We start from the raw sequence: 19,200 nt of genomic DNA, 5'->3' as shown, positions 1-19,200 counted from the left end.
CAGCAGATCAAACAGTGAAACACACACACACACGTGGAAGCCCATATGTAGTATGTCGTCCAACACTTGACTGAGATTGCACAGATGAAGTAGCCTCGAGGACAGTTGTGTTATAGCAATATGCAAGTGTCTGGACAGTTAATTGAGGGGAGTGGAAAACGGGACGCCTTGCATTGGTGAAGGCCTCATTTGTAGCTTAATTATTTCATAACTACTACGTCCTTTCTCCCCCAAAGAACCAGTGAAGTGAAAGGAAATAGGGAGGGCGATAGAGTGGAAGGCGGCACTCTGGCATTGTCCCAACATAAACAAAGGGAGTTGCCGGGGCATTTCTTGTCACCTGGTTTTAATGAGTGTACAGGTAGTTGACGGCTTCCTCTGAAGGCGGCAGCCAGCAGAGAAAAAAAAATACTTCATGTTGCCCTTACTACATGAGCGTTTAAGCCGAACAAGGTAAATAAGGTAACGCGCCTTTGTCCTTCTCCCCCTTTTCCTCTTTCTCTACTTTCATTATTTTTTTTCTTTGTATGGCAAGGGCGTAAGCTCATTAAACTGTAGTTGCGCTTCATCAAACGTTTACCTCGTGTGGTTAATTCTCTCTCTCTCTCTCTCTCTCTCTCTCTCTCTCTCTCTCTCTCTCTCTCTCTCTCTCTCTCTCTCTCTCTCTCTCTCTCTCTCTCTCTCTCTCTCTCTCACACACACACACACACACACACACACACACACACACACACACACACACACACACACACACACACACACACACACACACCGGTTTCTAAAGTCACCCAAACCCCTCTGGTCCATTTTTCATCCCTTAACTCCCTCTCTTGGTTTATTTCTACAACGCTTAGTCGAAATATCCCTCGCTCTACTGTCACCCAGTAGATCCCTTTCGATCCTTGTGTAACTCCACCAGGAATGCTAAACACCAACCCGTAGCACCGCAAGCCCCGTCAGGTCACTACCAGTCATTGCCTGTCGCTTCTATGTGGCAGATTCAGTGCTTCTTCTCTCCCGTGTTCTTCCTTCCTTACCAGGTTGAAACTGTTTTCAGTTTATCTATTTCAGGCGATGGAGGGAAATGCATCTGGCCGAACTCACCCTGACAAGTCTTATCCTCCTATGTATCTCGCTCCCATACCCTACCCCGCCTGCCCCTCACTGCCCCGGGCGTGGACAGTGGAGGGGCCGGCGAGGGGCGCGATATTGAATTATCCCCGGGGCGGCTGGACCACTGAGAGGGTTGCCAGCCCGTAATAGCCAATTTTCCACTACCTTCTCTCCCCCGCCTAGACAAATGGGAAGGGCGTGTGAGGGGAAAGTCAGTGATTTTCCTTAATTCCCAGTAGCAGCAGCGGCCCAATGAGGAGCACCAAGGCGACCGCCATGTCCCTGGCACCCGCCACGCACTGATCGCCGCCAGGTGCTGCTTTTCTCACTGGCTCCTCCTCCCGCCACCTGCACCGGAAGTTTCATGCACGCCCTCTGCTCCTCCCTAGTTGTCTGTCATAACCACTCACTGCTCCCACACACACAGTACTCCCACAGTCATGCTAATGCTACTGTTGCGGATCATCGTACAGCGTTCGTAATGTTACATAAGATTTTTAACTGCTGAATGGGGATGCAAGGCCTTTGAGGGGTGAATGTTATGGAAGTGCTGAGAATGCCATGAAGGACATAATTTTTTTCGTGGCTGATCCAAGGGAAAATTTCCTGGTAAGGGTAAGGTTGCCTAGTTGGAAGGGCGGGATGAGGCGGGACAGGAAAGGAGAAGAAAGGGAAGTTGGCACCCGGCCAGCATGGCGACACCCCCCTTTACCCCGCAATCTGCCTCTCACCAACTTCGCTCCACTCTTCCTCCTCGTATTCAGTCTCTGCTTCCCTGCGGTCACTTCTCACCCAAGTTACCTCCACATTGAGCAAAATTCCCTTTGCAACTTTCTACCCCCCTCTCCTCTAAGCTCCCCTTATTCTCTCCCAGTGTTCCTGGGGCCCTTCCTTAGCTCCCCCCCCTCTCCTCTAAGCTCCCCTTATTCTCTCCCAGTGTTCCTGGGGCCTTCCTTAGCTCCCCGTCTCTCTCTCTCTCTCTCTCTCTCTCTCTCTCTCTCTCTCTCTCTCTCTCTCTCTCTCTCTCTCTCTCTCTCTCTCTCTCTCTCTCTCTCTCTCTCTCTCTCTCTCTCATGGTAAATGGGGGAGGAGAGGAGTGTAGTGCTACACCATATGCACATTTCCAAAGACATCACTGGGAGGTCCATTTTTCTTATATATCAAGGGCTGAAAGTTGTGCGGCAACGAGATAAAACATTTTGCTATATTTAGAGACACTTTTTCTGACCACGCAAACCAGAGTGTGGGCGAGAGGGATGGCTGGCGGAGGGAGTGAGAAGTAGGTGGGGAGAGGGGGGTTAAATGGCTAGGGGAAGGGCGGCGGCGGCGGCCGTAGTAGTAGTAGTAGTAGTAGTAGTAGTTAATAGTTGTGGTGGCGGCGGCGGCGTCTGGCGAGTGATGAGGGAAGCACGTGCGTCTGGATTAACTATCAAGGGCTGCTGATTGTGTCGAGGGAGCGCGGCATTGTGCGGCTAATGAAGTAATGTGTGAGGCAGCTCCTTGGGTCTTGAGCATCCATCCGTCCCACCACTGCCAGGTTCGCTTTCAAAAGAGTGAGAAGGGTGGGAAGTAACAAGACCACGCCGGGTTTAGCCATGAGAGAGAAAGAAAGGGAGAGAGAGGGGGGGAAAATTCGTTGATTATTGCCCTCGTAATGCTGGCTTTTAGAATTTTTTTTACCTCAGAAATAGCTTCTGTGGTTTGGTTATGATACATGCGATGTCGGCCCATTTGTGCGTCAGGTTAGTAGTTATAGAAGTGGAGTAGTGGTTGCAGTAATCACTCGGTGTTTAATGATCTCAGGCAGACTCAGTTAAGTTTCTCAAAAAGTTAATGTCTTTCCAGCCTCATCAAGGGACGCCCTGGAACTTTGGCCACTTTAGCGGCCCGGTGCACCGACCAAGCCCGTGACGACTTGGTGGTGATTACTGTGGGGCAGCTTGGTGGATGCAGGGAGGGATCCCAGGTTGTAAGGGTGGGTCGGGAGACGATGTTAGCGGTTAGGGAAGCCTAGGAATGAAGACAAGGTGTGTAAGGATGGGAAGGGGAGGTAAGCGTCGGTGGTTAAGGAGGGAATGGCCCAAAGACGGAAATGGGAAGCGGCATGGTTAAAAAGGGAAAAGTCAGAGGCTGGATGGATGTGACACGGGGCGATGGAACGAATAGACTTGGTAGAAAAAAAAAAGATTGTAGTAATGAAACTTGAAAATGAGCAAAATTCTCTCTCCTGTTTTCGGAAACGCCAGTAAACAAATCATGCGATTCTTTCACTGATTTTGTGTAATTTAGCATGAGAATTGCTACTAGGGTCAGGTGGCGACTCGCTGTTTAAAGAATTTACCTTCTAATCCCGATGACAGAACCTCGTCTGTGCGCTATTAGTTGGTAGAAATATGGACTTAACGACCTTAACTATAACAACCCACCTGCACGGGAGAAATTACATACTTTTAACCTTTTAACAGCGACAACAAAATACGAAATATGACCTGTTCAGTTTTTTCACAGCACCACAGAATTGTAGCGACTTGTTTTTGTCCAGGCCAGGATGGGGGTTCGTGACGCTTCCGTCTGCGCGAGGGGAGCATACGTGTGTGTGTGTGTGTGTGTGTGTGTGTGTGTGTGTGTGTGTGTGTGTGTGTGTGTGTGTGTGTGTCTGTCTGTCTGTCTGTCTGTCTGTCTCGCTCCCTTCACCCCTCCACCATCCCCTGATCCAGCTGAACAAAGGCGAACTGAGAAGTCCCTCCCTTTACCTGTTCAGGACAGAGATTCTCCTCCCCGGAATTTGACTGAATAGATTACTGCCATTAGTTTCTCCTAGAACGAATAATTCACGCTGCTTTTTATGATAATTCACGGCGAGGAGAGAAACAGTAGGGAGGGGGGGATGGCAGGGAGTGCCTTGGCGGTTGGCGAAGTACGTAGAGTGAATTGATGTGTGGGTTTGTTGGGTGGTGGCCTTGTAGTTCAGCACAGAGGGAGACTTTTAGCGACATGACTATTTTTGCTTGCGTGCTGGCCGCCGCGCCCTGCATGATTAACCACCCAGTCCATGTCGTGTCCGTTTGGTTGTTACTGTAGCTGCATTCCTGTTGGGGATTAGACCGCCGGCGTGTGGAGTAAGGGAAGGCTTGAAGGAACTGACGTCAGTTAGCAGCGAGGGTTGCCTAGGATGACAGGAGCTTGTGGTAGGATGGTAGCGTTGGTTGTGGTCGTGATGACTCCAGGAAAGAGTTTTGGTGGTTTCGAGAAAATGCAGTTGATTGTGGAGGTTAGCAAAGCGGTTGATGGTTTGTGGTGGGGTTGGTGGGAGTGTCGGAGCAGAGGTAGCGGTGTGGGAAGCATTGTGGGGGCATTGACAGGCTTTTTACCGGTGCTACGTACACTACAATAAGCTTGATAAAGTTATAGCGCCGTCTCAGTGATAACTTATCTTGCTTGATCGCAACATTGTAGTCGTACAGTTATCAGGAGCAGATGGTGACATTGAAAGCATGGCATGAGGTGGAACAGACTGTTTGCTTGATAAGGCAATGACCCTTGTATGTCAGGGACTGAATTTTTCTCCTTCGTAATGACAGGGATGTGTACAACGTGCTGTACCGTCGCTTTTGTGTGTGTGCGTGTGTGTGCGCGCGTGTGCGCGCAGCGCGCCCGTTTGTGTTTGTGTGCGTGCCCCTGTGCGCGGGTCCGGGCGCGCATGTGTATTTGTTGCTTGTAGAGCTAACCACCCTCCCCTCGCCTCAATTTCGCCAACATCTGTTGTAAGCTTGCTTCATCAACAGTTTCCCTTGCAGATATGTATGTATGGGTGTGTGGTGTGGGTGTGTTTGAATTTATATGCATGCATGTATGAGTGTACATGTAGGTGGTGGAGGGTGGTGATGCGTATACTCTTCCTTCAGGGTGGCTGTGAGGGTAGAGAGGGGAGGAAGGAAGCAGGACACCGCGTCACTGTTTGGTGCGGCGCGCGAGGGAACAGAGGGGGGCCTGGAGCGACAATAGACCAATCTTGTAAATATTTCAGAGTGCAGAGGGCTGTACGGGGAGGGGAGGAAGAGGCAGCGTTCTTCATGCAAATTCTTGTTTTGTTGTTTGCTTCCCGTGCCTCGCGACAACGTTTAGTAGTGGTTGGTGTGTGTGTGTGTGTGTGTGTGTGTGTGTGTGTGTGTTTGTGTTTGTGTTTGTTTGTTTGTTTGTTCCTTGGTGTCTCTCTCTCTCTCTCTCTCTCTCTCTCTCTCTCTCTCTCTCTCTCTCTCTCTCTCTCTCTCTCTCTCTCTCTCTCTCTCTCTCTCTCTCTCTCTCTCTCTCTCTCTCTCTCTCTCTCTCTCTCTCTCTCTCTCTCTCTCTCTCTCTCTCTCTCTCTCTCTCTCTCTCTCTCTCAAATGGCATGAAATCTGAACTGTGGAAACAAATGCAGTAATGACACGCCCGAGTGGACGAGGAAGGGGGGGGGACAACAATGACAGTGGTTCCTCGACAATGGGCGATGGCCGACCTCTTCAACCTTCTATTAACGTAAGCTTGAATGGCGGAGGGTGTTTTAACCGGTTGTATAAAAATTAGTGTTAGGTTAGTGATGCGGCCCTTCCTCGCTAGCTCCCCTTCCCTAACCCTCACTATTGATCGCCAGGCGAGTCTGTGCCTCCCTTACCCTCATGTGTCCCCCTCTTCCTCTTTTTCACCCCCTCCCTCCTTTTGGAACGAGCGAGGGAGGCTTTCCCCTTCCTCTCCATCACACTGACTCCTTATTTTCGGTTGCCAGGTGACGCGATACCGCAACTTGTACCGCTTTTTGTCTGTTTGTTTATATTTATCTTCAATACTTAGTTTGCGTGCGCTTTCATGTGAGAAATGTAATTTAACAGGAACGTCGTAGTTTTTTTTTTTTTTTTTTTTTTTTTTTTTTCTTTAACCTTGAAACAGCTGGCCAGTGAGATGGTCATTAAAAATACAATTCTTGATTAGGTGACTTGCAATTATGGCGAGTCGTGAAGTTTTCTCTCCATTGAATTTTAGTAACGAAAGACTGTAATGAGCGGCGGGTGACCGCATACTTGGCGTCACAGATGTCGGCGTCAGCTGCCTAGTTGTTCCGTTTGGTTGGTTGCGGAAGGGTGCTCCGATTCCCTCATGGCGGCGGCATGGGTGCGGTCCTTGGTGGCGTGAGCCTCCCCGTCGGGCCTCGAGAGGCGGAGAGGACTCCCGGAGTCTGCGTGTAACCTGGAAGCCAGAAGCGTCCATTATGAGGGCGACAGTAACGGCCCGGGTGGTGTGTTTTAGTCTCCATAACCTGGCTGGTAACGGCCTGTAGGGCGAGCCGTCCCCCATCCCCTAGGCCTCACGTCTTCGCTTACCCACCTCCAACATTCTCCATTTACCTCCTCCCAGCCTCATCCCTAATCCAGTATCCAACTCTGAATTCTAAGAAGCTCTTTGGAAGTATTATTTGCAAATAGGATCCATGCAGTGCGTCATAGGCCCAGAATGTCCGATGAGGGGGTGTGGGAAGCCATCGCCAGGCAGCTTGTTGGGGAAAGATGTTTGAGGGCCAATATTTTCTCAGTCATATCCTTCTATCTACGGTGTTTACATTCGGGAGCCATGGTGTATTGTGGTGACTTCCGTTGCATACTAAGGAACGCTGACATTTAGATTTGCTGGAGTACATTGGAAGGTTCTTCATGTAAACAATGACCTGGATCTCAAAGTAACTGATAGCATGGATACGTTCTGGCTTCAAATACACTACAAAACCTTTCCATGACCCAGAAACCTGTGGCTTGCGGCTGCCTTGCTTGATGTATGATTGAGTGTCTGCCAAGAGAGCAACTGTTTCACACACACACACACACACACACACACACACACACACACACACACACACACACACACACACACACACACACACACACACACACGAAAATATTCAGGAGAAAGTGCGTGTGTGGGTGCGTGTTGAAGAGGAAGGCTATTGGCAGGAGTGGGCGTGGTGTCGGTGGCGGGCGTGCCGCCGTCTCTCGCACTGTCACTTGACAAAGTTTTACCTCCCTCGTAATATGTAGACCCAGGCTTGCCTTCATGGCTTACTCGCCAGACTGCAACCTCTTGAGTCTGCATTATTTATGTAGCTTTAATGATTTGTGGAATTTAACTACGCCGTGCTGTCTGAGAGGTTAATTTTGTTCATTTGTATTATTTTTTATTTACTTTCTTAATTTCATTTATTATTTATTCTAAATTTTACATCCAAGTGTTTTCCTTGACGGTGATGTTGACAAGGCATTACTGGTACCCCAAAATGAGCAAACATTACGTCATGTCTGAATCAGCGAAGTATACAGCGGTACCATTGAGAAGACATGGGGTGAGCAGCGAGGTGCCAGTGCGCTCCGGTCATTCATTCGGGTGACAGTTGACAGTGTGCCAGGGTAGTGTTCCCAGCAGCTTGGTCGGCACTGACCTTGGCCGCGTATCACTACTCTAGGAATACGTGCTCGCTTAGCTTCCTCACTGCTGGTCACACACTAGGTATGACTGGTTTATTACGACTCATCGGCAAGGGAACTTGCCTACACTATGTATTCAACTGGATTTATTGAGACAGTGTAGGGCTTGAGGTGAGGTGGCAACGGAAATAATGATGTTGATAGACGGGTTGACGTCCGCTAGTGACACCAGCTGGTGGCGGGTGGGTTGCGAGGGCTGGTTGACTAGTTTCTTAATAAGGGAGGCAGACTGCAGATGCCAGCTTCACACTGACCCACTCCACTGTCCTTGATGACAGAACAGATTGTTCTCTGCCGCATACAGACGCTGTCAGTGGATTAAATTTTTCGTTATTCGTGAACCGCTTATTTATCGCGGTGCCTGCTTTGCTTGTGTATGTGGAGGACAAACTACACTACAGTTGCTTTGTCATTCTTGTTGGTCTATAGCTTAATTCAAATTTCGAAGTGGCTTAACCACATTGGTGTAGATATTATCTTCCCTTTAAGTTTAACCCTTGCTCGTTCATTAGTGTATATTACGAGTCTTCAAGTTTATTCCATTTTTTTTTTATGCTTTTGGATTTCTATCGCCATCTAGTTTTGGTCAACCTTTCCACTGTCGGAGTGCCTCACGCCACGCCCAGCTCACCGTAGCCGCTAGGGAATCACACAGGCGGCAGCGAGCCCAACACGCAGCCAACCAGAGGCTTACTGTTATTACAAAAGTTGGAAAATTGCTGCTCTGTGAAAGAAGTCAAGAGTCGGCAGTGTTGGGGTTCCTACTCTCACTCCCACCCTCCCGAGCACTTAGCAGACAAGTGTTTCTTCCCCCCGCTCCATGACAGCTATGGAACGGACCTGTGGTGACGGTGATGGTTGAAGATGCGGAAGCCCTTCATGTTGTGCATTATAGACTCACCCAGGGCTTCCATGGCCGCCAGTACACCTCCGCGAACACACTGCCAACAGGTGAATGTCCAGTAGAGAACCGCGTCGCTGATCTGGCCAAACTGTCTCTCCATCCTATAATGGAGATAGCTTTCTTTCATCTAAGTTCAGACGAGTTGTGTTGGGTTTCTTTAATTTCTTTGTTGTTTGTGTGGTTTGGGAAGGTGTCTGGCCTCGGATATCACTTCTGGCACCATCGGAACACAAGTATACGCTATGATTCTGGGAAATCTACCAATGACCTTGTTTAATCTTATAATGAAGATAGTTTTTCATTTTATTCTTATTTATATTTTTGCAATAGAATCATCGTGCTATTAAATATTTGCTATAGTACCTCCAAATTGTACTTGTACTCGTATTATACTTACGTACTAATTTATTTATTTATTTTTTATTTATTGCATTCCATGATAGATTTATTTCGTAGGCCTAAATTTCTCCAAGAGCTATTTAAGTGTTCCACCTCAACATTTCAGCGCCCAGATCTGAGTGCTGATCACTATTGCTTAGAATAGAAAGCATTGTTCGTTTCTCTGTTCAATGAGGCGGGCAACAAAGGGTTGGATGGATGAAGGCAAATGCTTATGGAGCTTGTCACTAGCTCTTAATTTACACTAACGCCAAACTGCTTGACGCTGCGCTAGTCAAAGGGTAATGAGTCACAGCTGATCTTAGAGAGGGGGGGAAATGAAGCGTATTTGATTTATCTTATTTTGAAAACGCAGTGTTGAGCATTCTACATCTCTCGGTATTGTATTTCATAGATGAGCTCTTCAAGTAAAGTTATAGCTATGTACATCACCTTTGCCTCAGAAATTGAGTTAAATTCTCTCTCTCTCTCTCTCTCTCTCTCTCTCTCTCTCTCTCTCTCTCTCTCTCTCTCTCTCTCTCTCTCTCTCTCTCTCTCTCTCTCTCTCTCTCTCTCTCTCTCTCAAGAAGAAGAAAGCCATGAGTAGATATTGGTGACAAAAACAGTTAAGAGCGTGAAATCTATAGCTAAGATGCTATTGGAGATTCATTGATGTTGGCATAGCATTTCCTCTCCTCCGCTTCCTGACGTGAGTGGCGCTTGTGTCAGGCGAGTGTTATGTGCGCGTTGCGTGGTGTGCATCACGATATTGGCAGGCGAGTTATGGGTCATGGCGACTGAAAGGGTAGCCGCACCAACAAACTGGAGCGACAGGTGACCCCGCCGCCATACGACCTGTCCCTCACCTGTCAGCCGCCATCTACTGGGACCATATTTCTGCGGTCCGAGTCTTTAGTCTTTATTGAAGCACGGTGTATAATTCAGTACCTGTAAAATAAAACAAAATGTATAAAATGTTCACTCGATCATCCCACTTGACGCTAACCATTTTTCTCTTTCTTTGCAGGTAAGGCCCCGTACTGTGTATTCATTGTAGAGTGACTGAGTTGGCCTAGAGGCCCCACTTGTAACAATTGCGTATATTATGAAGAGGCCCTTTACCGATCTCCCCCGTGCCGGTCCCTCCTCCCCGACCTCTCTCCACCACGAAGACGAGGAGATGCATCAGATACAGGTAAGCCGGCAGTTGTCTTAGTAACTATACATGAAGACAGCCTTGTTCATTAGGCATCAGCTGAACCGTGAGCAGGTGAGAGGAACACACCGGTTGGTATTGTTTTCAGGGACACACCATGTATAGATGGCAGAAATATGTTTCAAAGGGTGATAGTCTCTCTCTCTCTCTCTCTCTCTCTCTCTCTCTCTCTCTCTCTCTCTCTCTCTCTCTCTCTCTCTCTCTCTCTCATTTAATTAACATTATAATTTTTCCATCGCCGCTGTAAAATGGATTGGTTTGCGAGTTTGTGCGTACGTCTAGTCAGCAGTTTGTGTAATAGATCTCGCTGGTGCTGCCTCACTAGCCTCAAGTTAAATGAAGAAACGGTCGATAATTTCCAGTGTTGGCAAAGTACGTTTCTGGAACTACATTCTTAATGCTGTATGAGACAGGTAAACTTTGTTGATAAGAGGCCATTGGCAATTTCTCCAGATTCTGCCTCTGCAAAGCTAATGAAAGAATCATTTTCCTTTAGATCTTTTCTTCCTTGTTCTTCCTAGATTCTGTGTTGTATGAATGTAACCTGTATCACTGGAGGAAAGTGTAGGTGGTGGTAGGAGAGTGAGTGCTGTAGGGAGCATGTGTTGTGTTGAGACGTAACTAGTGTGCTTAGGTAAAGGTTAGCGGGTCTTCTTTGTATGAAGGTCAGAGGAGCCTCGGGTGCTGCCTGGATACCTCCGTGCCTTCTACCTCCCAGTCTAGCCGCAGTCATTCCCTCAGCAACGCCCCCCCCCCTCTCTCTCTCTCTCTCTCTCTCTCTCTCTCTCTCTCTCTCTCTCTCTCTCTCTCTCTCTCTCTCTCTCTCTCTCTCTCTCTCTCTCTCTCTCTCTCTCTCTCTCTCTCTCTCTCTCTCTCTCTCTCAAGATGCTTTAATATGGTTCCTGTTTTGTATCATGTTGGCGAGTGTCGGTTTTGGAACCAGCATGTGGTCGAATCGTGTGGAATCAGCCATAAGCTACGTAAGTGTATGTTATGTGTACTGCAGACAGTCGCCATCCACACTCGTATAACACATTTCTTCACTTATGACAAATCTGACAGCTTTCTTGTATGGGTAGCTAGATAGAGTGTAAGGTTCTAATATAGATGGTGTTGGTGTATACGGATCTAAATATAGAGACCAATGTTGCTTGCCTCACCTGTTGCTCCAGCCGGTGTTTCCATCTGGTGGTAGATGTCTGCAACACTTCCGCGATCCCTCCCTCACTCTTCCCACCACTGCCTTCACTTCCCTTCCCCACACCTCCCACAGGCTTCTGTACAAGACTGATGACCCTCCTCTGAGTCATCACCAACATTTATTTTTTCCTTCCTCTTCCTCCTTCACAGCCTGTAGGGTATTTCTTAAACTCCCCGCAGCCTATGTTACAAACTCCATTTTTGTACTTCACAAGCTCAGTGTTAGTAGGCAAGTACATGAAGAAAAACCTTGGCTGCTAATTCAACATGCTAATTTATGGACTATTGATAAGCTCATGTATTTCAGTTTATCACGCGATCTTGAACTTTAATTCTGAAATACATTTGGCAATGAAGTTTCCTCTTCGTGAAAGAATACCAGGCGTTCTCAGAGCTCATTCGTTCACTCATTTTCTTGAACTACAGTCAGCACGCCAGTCCTGCAAAGACTACGCTTCTCTCTCTCTCTCTCTCTCTCTCTCTCTCTCTCTCTCTCTCTCTCTCTCTCTCTCTCTCTCTCTCTCTCTCTCTCTCTCTCTCTCTCTCTCTCTCGCAGTCAACGTTCCTTCCGAAGCCGCACGCCTCTTCCCATGACGTTGTTGATGTCACTCACCTGAAGGCTCAGTCTCTCACAGTCAGTGTGGCCGCCAACCTTCGTCACGCAGGCAATTTCCTTCAAAAGAAGTTGACTGTCAAGCAAGAAAAATCTTTGGATCAGATGATCGTGATGGGCTAGGTTTATACTCCATCATACTTAACACTCACAAACTTCCATTATATATATCCTGATAAATTACTGGTGTGTGTCCATATGGCTAGTGGTCAGGGTGATAAGTCAGACTGAGTGAAACTGAAACTGAAATGGTGTTCTAAGTCATGTGTACAGCTTATGGTACCTGTTACTGTGCGTTGGGATGTTATCACCATATTGAAGCATCTGGAGAAAGCTGTCGTTCATGTGATAATAACGTGTGAGTTACGTACTGACCGCGGTTCTGCCGTGTCTGAATTAGGGAAGAATTGGCGTGTTGGAAAATTACTGTATGTGATCGAAATTGAACAAAAGATTCCATAACTTGAACAAGGCAAGGTAACACGGGGAATTAGTGAGGGTCACTGTATATTACATCCTTCTTTGCCCTGAAGCGATTGAGGTTGAGCTAAAGATGCTCAAAACAAAACAAATGCCCCCCCCACTCTCTCTCTCTCTCTCTCTCTCTCTCTCTCTCTCTCTCTCTCTCTCTCTCTCTCTCTCTCTCTCATGCCATGATAGCTGGAAAAGACACGAAGTGAAGTTTTTAGATAAAATAACTACATTCCACTAAACTAGTCTGATGCATTGAAGGCTTCTGATAAATGCACCGCGGAACACTGCCCGAGGAGAAAAGAAAAAGAAAAAGGAAGCCATGTTCAGAAGACCGGAAAAAGTCACCAGTTTTCTTGATATCCATTCACCCCCTCCCCCGATCCGCACCTTTTTCCCTTACTCTTCTAACGAGAGACATTATAAGGTTTTCATGTCTAACCAAAGAAGAATATCGATGAATGATACCATCGTGTTAAGAAATGTATACTGCTGTTTGAATATCTTGACAAATTTTATTTATTATTCACGGGGTATTTCCATATTGGAATTAATTATTCCTATCATATCTCGCGAGTGTTACACTGACTGCTTTGCCACCCCAAGCATTCTGTGCATCCAGAGTCAATAATTCACCATGTTAAAAGTCATGTTTAAAAAAAGGCACTGAATCTATTGATAGTGCTAACAAGGGGGGATGTGGATCTGTAAACAGTGACTGGTTGCCGTTCAGAAAATTATAATTCCATCAGTCCAAGCAATAATAACAATAGTGTGTTGTTGATTTCACATTTCATTTTGCATATATGTAGATAATTTTCTTAGGGTTTGCAAGTTGATGCGACATAAACATTCATGGTGAATATTGTCCAGATATTAAATCTCGAGCCCAGATGCAACCTTGCATTGGACCACCTTACCATCTGCGTTGTTGTACACCTTGTATAAGCAATCATGTAACGGATGGCTTCCTCAATAGACACACAGCAGCAGTTACACGTACCTGCCGCTAAATAGCCGCAAGGTATGTAACCAAGGTAACAGCTCTCTACCCGTCATCCAGGCTGGATGCATCTCTCCCGACCCCTTGTTGCTCAAACTGATAACATGCTTCTCCCCTCCATCTATTGACTCCGCACACCACTCTCCCATAGATCACGTATCCCTCCACCACCATTCACTGATAACACGCCCTTCTGCTTCCCACCACACGTTCCTTCAGAAAACTCCTGGCCCAGCTTCATCGCACAAACTTTGGTGCAATAAGCTGCTGTTGCTTTGCTATAGCTACTGCTATTAGCGGCGGGAGACTAGCCTATCAGTGTTGAATAGAAGCCACTTGCTCCTCCTTTTTCTCATCGTATACCACGCAAAAGCGAAACATTTTTATTTTTTTTTTTTCTAGCGAATAGTCTTATATGGTTACATGATATCCGTCGATGTTTTCATCGCTAATGACCTAAGTTGTCAAGCAGAGCAATGAATTTTCAGCTTGAGTTTAATCGCCAGGTGTTTGGTTGAGAGAGAGAGAGGGAGAGGGAGAGGGGGGATGAGGGTTGGTGACTACGTTTGAGAGTTACTTTAGGATCAGTGACAAAGAAGGATCGCAATGAGTTACAGGTGGTGAGTGGTGATGAGGCCCAGTCGTTGCTGCGTGTGTTGTTACTCCATCAGCAGGGACGGTGTGGTGGCGACGGTGGTCGTGGCGGCGATGGAGAAGCGCTGGCTGGCTGGCTGGTGGTGGGGGTGTTGGTCCCTTCTCCTTGTGTTCACCTTGACGACCACGCCCCGTGACGGCTTACCTGCTCCGCTACCCAGCCCTCCTTCCTTCCTTCCTCCCTCCGTCCCGCTCCTTCCATTCCTCTCTTCGTTCAAACACTCCAGCGTCACTCCGGTTGTGCTACATGTTTCCTACTCATTGCTATAGCCTCTTGGTTCCGCTATTGTCTTGTCTAACCGTGCGACCTGTTTCTCAGTTTTCACCTGTATCTTCTGTTTGCGTTTGCATCTTTTGAATTCCTCTCAATAGGAATGTGTGTGTGTGTGTGTGTGTGTGTGTGTGTGTGTGTGTGTGTGTGTGTGTGTGTGTGTGTGTGTGTGAGTGAGAGGACCCTTTCATTATCCTGGTCGCTCCCATCAGCGTGTTTGTGGCCCTGCGTTCTCCGTCTATAGTTCTTCCACCCCAACCACTCTTTATCTTCCCTCATTTATTATTATTATAATTACCCTTAATTTTTACTCCATAGAAAACACACACACACACACACACACACACACACACACACACACACACAGAGAGAGAGAGAGAGAGAGAGAGAGAGAGAGAGAGAGAGAGAGTTTCGTCGGTCGGTCACCCCCACTTTCCCACCACCACCACCACCACCACCACCACCAAACATCTTGCGGTCCGTCCCCCTCAGCCGTCATTCTGGCCACCCTCAACGCTCGCAGGCAACTCAACCATGTCTTGGCAAAACTAAAATGGAACGTGGTTATCTTAGAGCAGAGTCGTGATTTCCGTGCGTTTTAGATCTAAAGGGGAAGAGGAATAATCTCGGCTTTCACTTGTTGCTCTGTTGCCTTATTCAATCGTTTCTATTTTCGTCGACGTGTCTTCTTGTATCATTACTCTATTAATTTTGGTGGTCCGCATGCTGCAAGAATAAGGAAGCAAGAGTGACATACTGTCCCTCAGAAGCGAGGCGTCTAGTGTAATGAGGAGCCTAGCGTGATAGAGGAACGTCTGTGTCTGTGTGGGCGTCGAGGGGTAGGGTCTCGGGGCTCCCTAGGTATCACGCTGCGCCCTCCTAAGAGTGATTGCTCCAGCATGATGCCGGTCCTCCTCACGCCGATGGTCCAGCGGCACGTCACGCTATACACACACACTCCCGATACACTCTTGTGTCGATTTTCTTTTAATTACTTGTTGCTTCAGCCGCCTCACTAACCGTGATTTACGACACCGTCCTTCTACTAATTTAAACCTGGATTAGGTTCAGTGAATGTCATTGTCGCAACACTAGCTCGTCCAGCGTTGTGATTAACGGTATCATCCTTTCATTATTTAAATCTGGGTAAAGGAAGAAGTGAATGCCTCGTGTATAGCACGGCGTGGGTTGGGGGGGGGGTTGGTGGTCTGGATCGATTAGTAGAAATACCAGGTGAAGAAATTGTAATCTATAAAGTACTTCCAGATTGTTTTCATCAGTGCATTGTTTTCTAAATAAAACACTTTATTCATGTGATTCAGGTTAAACCTGTTAGTTTCAAAGGATGATTTCCACCGACAAGAACTTATCTAAATACTTGTTTATACTTGCTAATTAACGGAATGCGAGGGTAGTCCAGAGGCTGTGACTGAAGAGGTACCGCTCCTTCATGTCACATTAGGAAATGTTAGGAAGGTAGAGACACCTTGTTCTCATCCTCAACACTAGAACTTATTTGTCACACCTCTGATGCTTTTGTACTATTTTATTATTATTTTTTTTTTTATTTATTTATAATTTTTTAAAGATTAAAGCCTGTGACTCGCTGTTTTTAAAAAAACATTCGTTAACCAGTGAGGGGTTAAAAATAGAGGCAGATAGTGATGGTGATAATTCTATCTTCATCTGAAGTGAACTTAAGAACAAGATCTCCCTTATCGCGTCACCTCACCGCCTGTCACTCCTCCGTCTGCACGGCACTGACTCACCCTTTCCGGTGCAATTATTGGTTTGCTCGTTCCTTACTGGCAGCTTCCCCTTCCTCCCTTCCGCCGATACTTTAACAATACATTCATTTATCTTCCCTCGTGCTCTCCCCACCGCTGCCGTCGTCCCTGCCAGCTCGTGCACATACAGATGAGGTAGAACACTGATTGTCCATTTAGTAGTGCCTCCCCTGGCCAGCGAGAGAAGGGCTGGGGGCGGGCTGTCACTAGCTGCTTGGTATATGATAGTGATTACGGGACAGGTGTTGGTAGGGAAACATGACCGAATGAATCCCTATTGACCAAGCCTCTCGGGTAATATACTTTGTCAACAGTGTGGCCCAGACCAGGTGTCAGGGGAAGTGTAAGGGACACGTGTATTTAGGCAAGTCGTCTTGTTCTATGGGTGGTTTACGGTCAGTGTTCCCTGTTAATCTTTATTGAAAGGAATGACACGCCCTTCAAATAAGAATTTCCTCCTTTTGACTTGATCTTTATTTCAAGTTCTTTACTTTTACCGTTTTGCTATGCTTGGACTGATTTCCGATGTAATGAAAAAGTTGGTAGTGGAAGGCAATTTTGACTTAGTTCCCGTTACTTGAAATCGCGTGTTGGCAGGGAACCAAGTAAATGGTAGTAGCCCCTCTCCCCCTTTCGCCTCCTCTCTCACCTGCTGCCTATCCTCTTTACACTAATGACAAAAGGGCCATTATGTGTATTACATTAGGTGCGCTTCTGAGGACAAATTGCCGCTGCTGCGGTGACCCCGTTAACCCAGGCCAAGATGAGTGCGGCGGCGCGCGGCGGGGTGGTGAGAGCTCCTCCATCAGTGTAAAATTGTAAAGTGAACCCATGGCGTCATCGAGGCAGCTCCATTACAAAACCAGCCATTTTCCATCCTTTTGTTTGACGGAAAAGCTTCGGCTATTTTAGTAATATTTTCATTTTTTATCCCTCCCTCGGGCACTCGCGAGGCATCTAAAGGGATATGATTTCCCTGAAGTACTTGGATGGCTCCAGTTTCTGCCCTCGAGGGATGGGGCTCTTGGGGAGACAGAAGCGGGGTCGAGATGCCTCCTGCGTCCCCAGGACCTCGGGTGACGGACTGGCAATAGGTGGTGGTTGACGGTTGGTGGGCGTGATGTCTCAGGGAGTAGGCCGAAAGAGTCTAGTGGAGTGCCACAGTAGATGGTCTGTCTCTGGGGAAGCTCGTCGCCACCCTCGCACCTGAAAAGTCACTCCACCACCTGACGGCCATTTTTGAGGCTCTTGAGCTCTGCGGCGACAAGAGAAAGGCGGAAGGGAAAACTGTAAAAGACAAAAGAGTCAAATGCAGCGGATAGCAGTCGGTATTTTGTATTGGCGCGAAGGAAGTGGTAAGATATATGGAACAACACTGGACTCCGGTAGATTTAAAATTTGGTTAAGGCATACAAGAAATGCCACCGCAGTGTGATGAAAGACAAAACACTTAAGTGTTTAGAAAAAGAGATTAAATGAAGCCGTGTGGCATAACATATGCATAAAGCTTAGGTGATGCTGTTCCTGAGAGGACAAACGTATGCATTTGTAGTGCCTGCACTGGTGATGGCTGCAGGTGAGCGGCTGGAGAAGGTAGCAGAAGCTCAGTGTTAGTGTTGCGACCTTGAGGGAGCCCATCACTATTGACAGCAGCTGAAATTGTTTTCCGACATGTCTGCTCGAGGTCCCGGATGTCTTCTCCCATCACTTTCCTTCTTTGCCTTTCTAAATCCACACACGCTCCTCTAATCCGCCGATATCCTGTGTGTGTGTGTGTGTGTGTGTGTGTGTGTGTGTGTGTGTGTGTGTGTGTGTGTGTGTGTGTGTGTGTGTGTCCCTGCCCCTCTGTCACTGTCCCTGTGCACGGGTGTTTAAGTCAGAGCTGGTTGAGGGATTTACAGGGAAAAGTCGTTTGTACATACACTCAATGGCGTGGAAGGATTCCACTTAGATGGAAGCTTTTGATTGCTCTCATCACGACAGAAATAATATAACCGATTTTTGTTTTGAGAGGATGGGAAATAAATGCATTTGCTCTGACTGTAGGTACTTGACCGTAAAACTTCAGAAAACAAGAAAAATAATTTATTTCTAACGGTTACTTGCAAACACTGTCCAGATGAGAGGGACAGAGAGGTTCTGTAACGAGAAGGGCGTGTCTGTCAATAGGTAGGTTGTAACAAGAGCGGTGAAGGAAGTCATCGGGATAACTGCTACAGGACGTATTTGTAATCTCCCTCGGGCTGTGCTGTGGCGTTGTCATAGTTACAGGTGGAGTCCACTACGTCTCTTGGTCTTTCATCACTAGTCTCCTCTTTAGTTCCTCTTGTTAATTGTGAAACATCAACTGTTAGGGTTCTGGTTTTACACGTTTATAGGTATTCTGTCCCATTCGTGAATAGGAACCAATGTAGTTTTCTTTTTGCGTAATTTAATTCTCACTATTCTATATAAAAGGAGGAGATGGGTCTTTTATTAGAACAGCAAAGTTCGATTTAATAAATGGAATGTTTCCCTCTCATCCAGGGTGTGTTAAGAGCAGTGTAATTTGTTTTAGGGATCTATAGATGTAAAGTAGTCTAAGCGGGAAGCGTGTGTAAGATGCGGTAAGGAGGATGGCGGAGTGGCTGCTGGTCTGAGAGGAACTCTTGGCGGGGTGACCATGGGGCAGGCGCACAGGTAGAGCCGAGGTGGGCGGAGCCAGGGGGTCAACTCAGGTGAGCAAGCGGTGGGCGTGGCCTGATAACCGGCGGGAGAAGGGGAGGAGAGGAGAACGTTGGAAAAGGTGTGGGTAAGCTTTGGTGGTCGTGATTTATCTATCAGGACCAAGTGATGCGCCATGTCGGGTCGCGGCGGGCTTGTATTATGTACGAGGGCAAATGGTGGATCGCGGCGCCGGTCCTCCCCTCATTCTTTATTGAGGTCGACCTCACACCTGGTGAAGCCTAGCTGCCACTGTGACCTCTGACCTTTAGTTGTTTACTGCTGCCTCTTGACCCTTGACCTGCCCCCTTCTCCCTTTACCTCCACACCCATTGTTTGCACCTTCATCTTTCTTTACTATAACATAGGTGATTTTCA

General features: G+C 47.3%; 1 protein-coding gene across 28 annotated transcripts in view; it reads left to right on the top strand.

Annotated features, from left to right (window-relative positions):
- LOC123518130 (polypyrimidine tract-binding protein 1-like) overlaps positions 1-19,200 on the top strand; it is a 256,907-nt gene that overhangs the window by 157,077 nt on the left and 80,630 nt on the right. For 6 of the 28 annotated variants that reach the window (XM_045278786.1, XM_045278794.1, XM_045278791.1 and 3 more), the window contains one exon: positions 9,932-10,099. The exons of the other annotated variants lie outside the window; for them this stretch is intronic. In XM_045278786.1, the coding sequence (XP_045134721.1) occupies positions 10,010-10,099 (90 nt within the window). In that variant the 5' untranslated portion in view covers positions 9,932-10,009. The remainder of the gene's footprint in view (positions 1-9,931; positions 10,100-19,200) is intronic. 28 annotated transcript variants of the gene reach the window in all.

Source organism: Portunus trituberculatus, chromosome 43 (genome assembly GCF_017591435.1).
Source record: "Portunus trituberculatus isolate SZX2019 chromosome 43, ASM1759143v1, whole genome shotgun sequence".
Lineage (NCBI taxonomy): Eukaryota > Metazoa > Arthropoda > Malacostraca > Decapoda > Portunidae > Portunus > Portunus trituberculatus.
The sequence above is the reverse complement of the archived record's forward strand: the minus strand, read 5'-3'. Positions and strand labels throughout refer to the sequence as shown.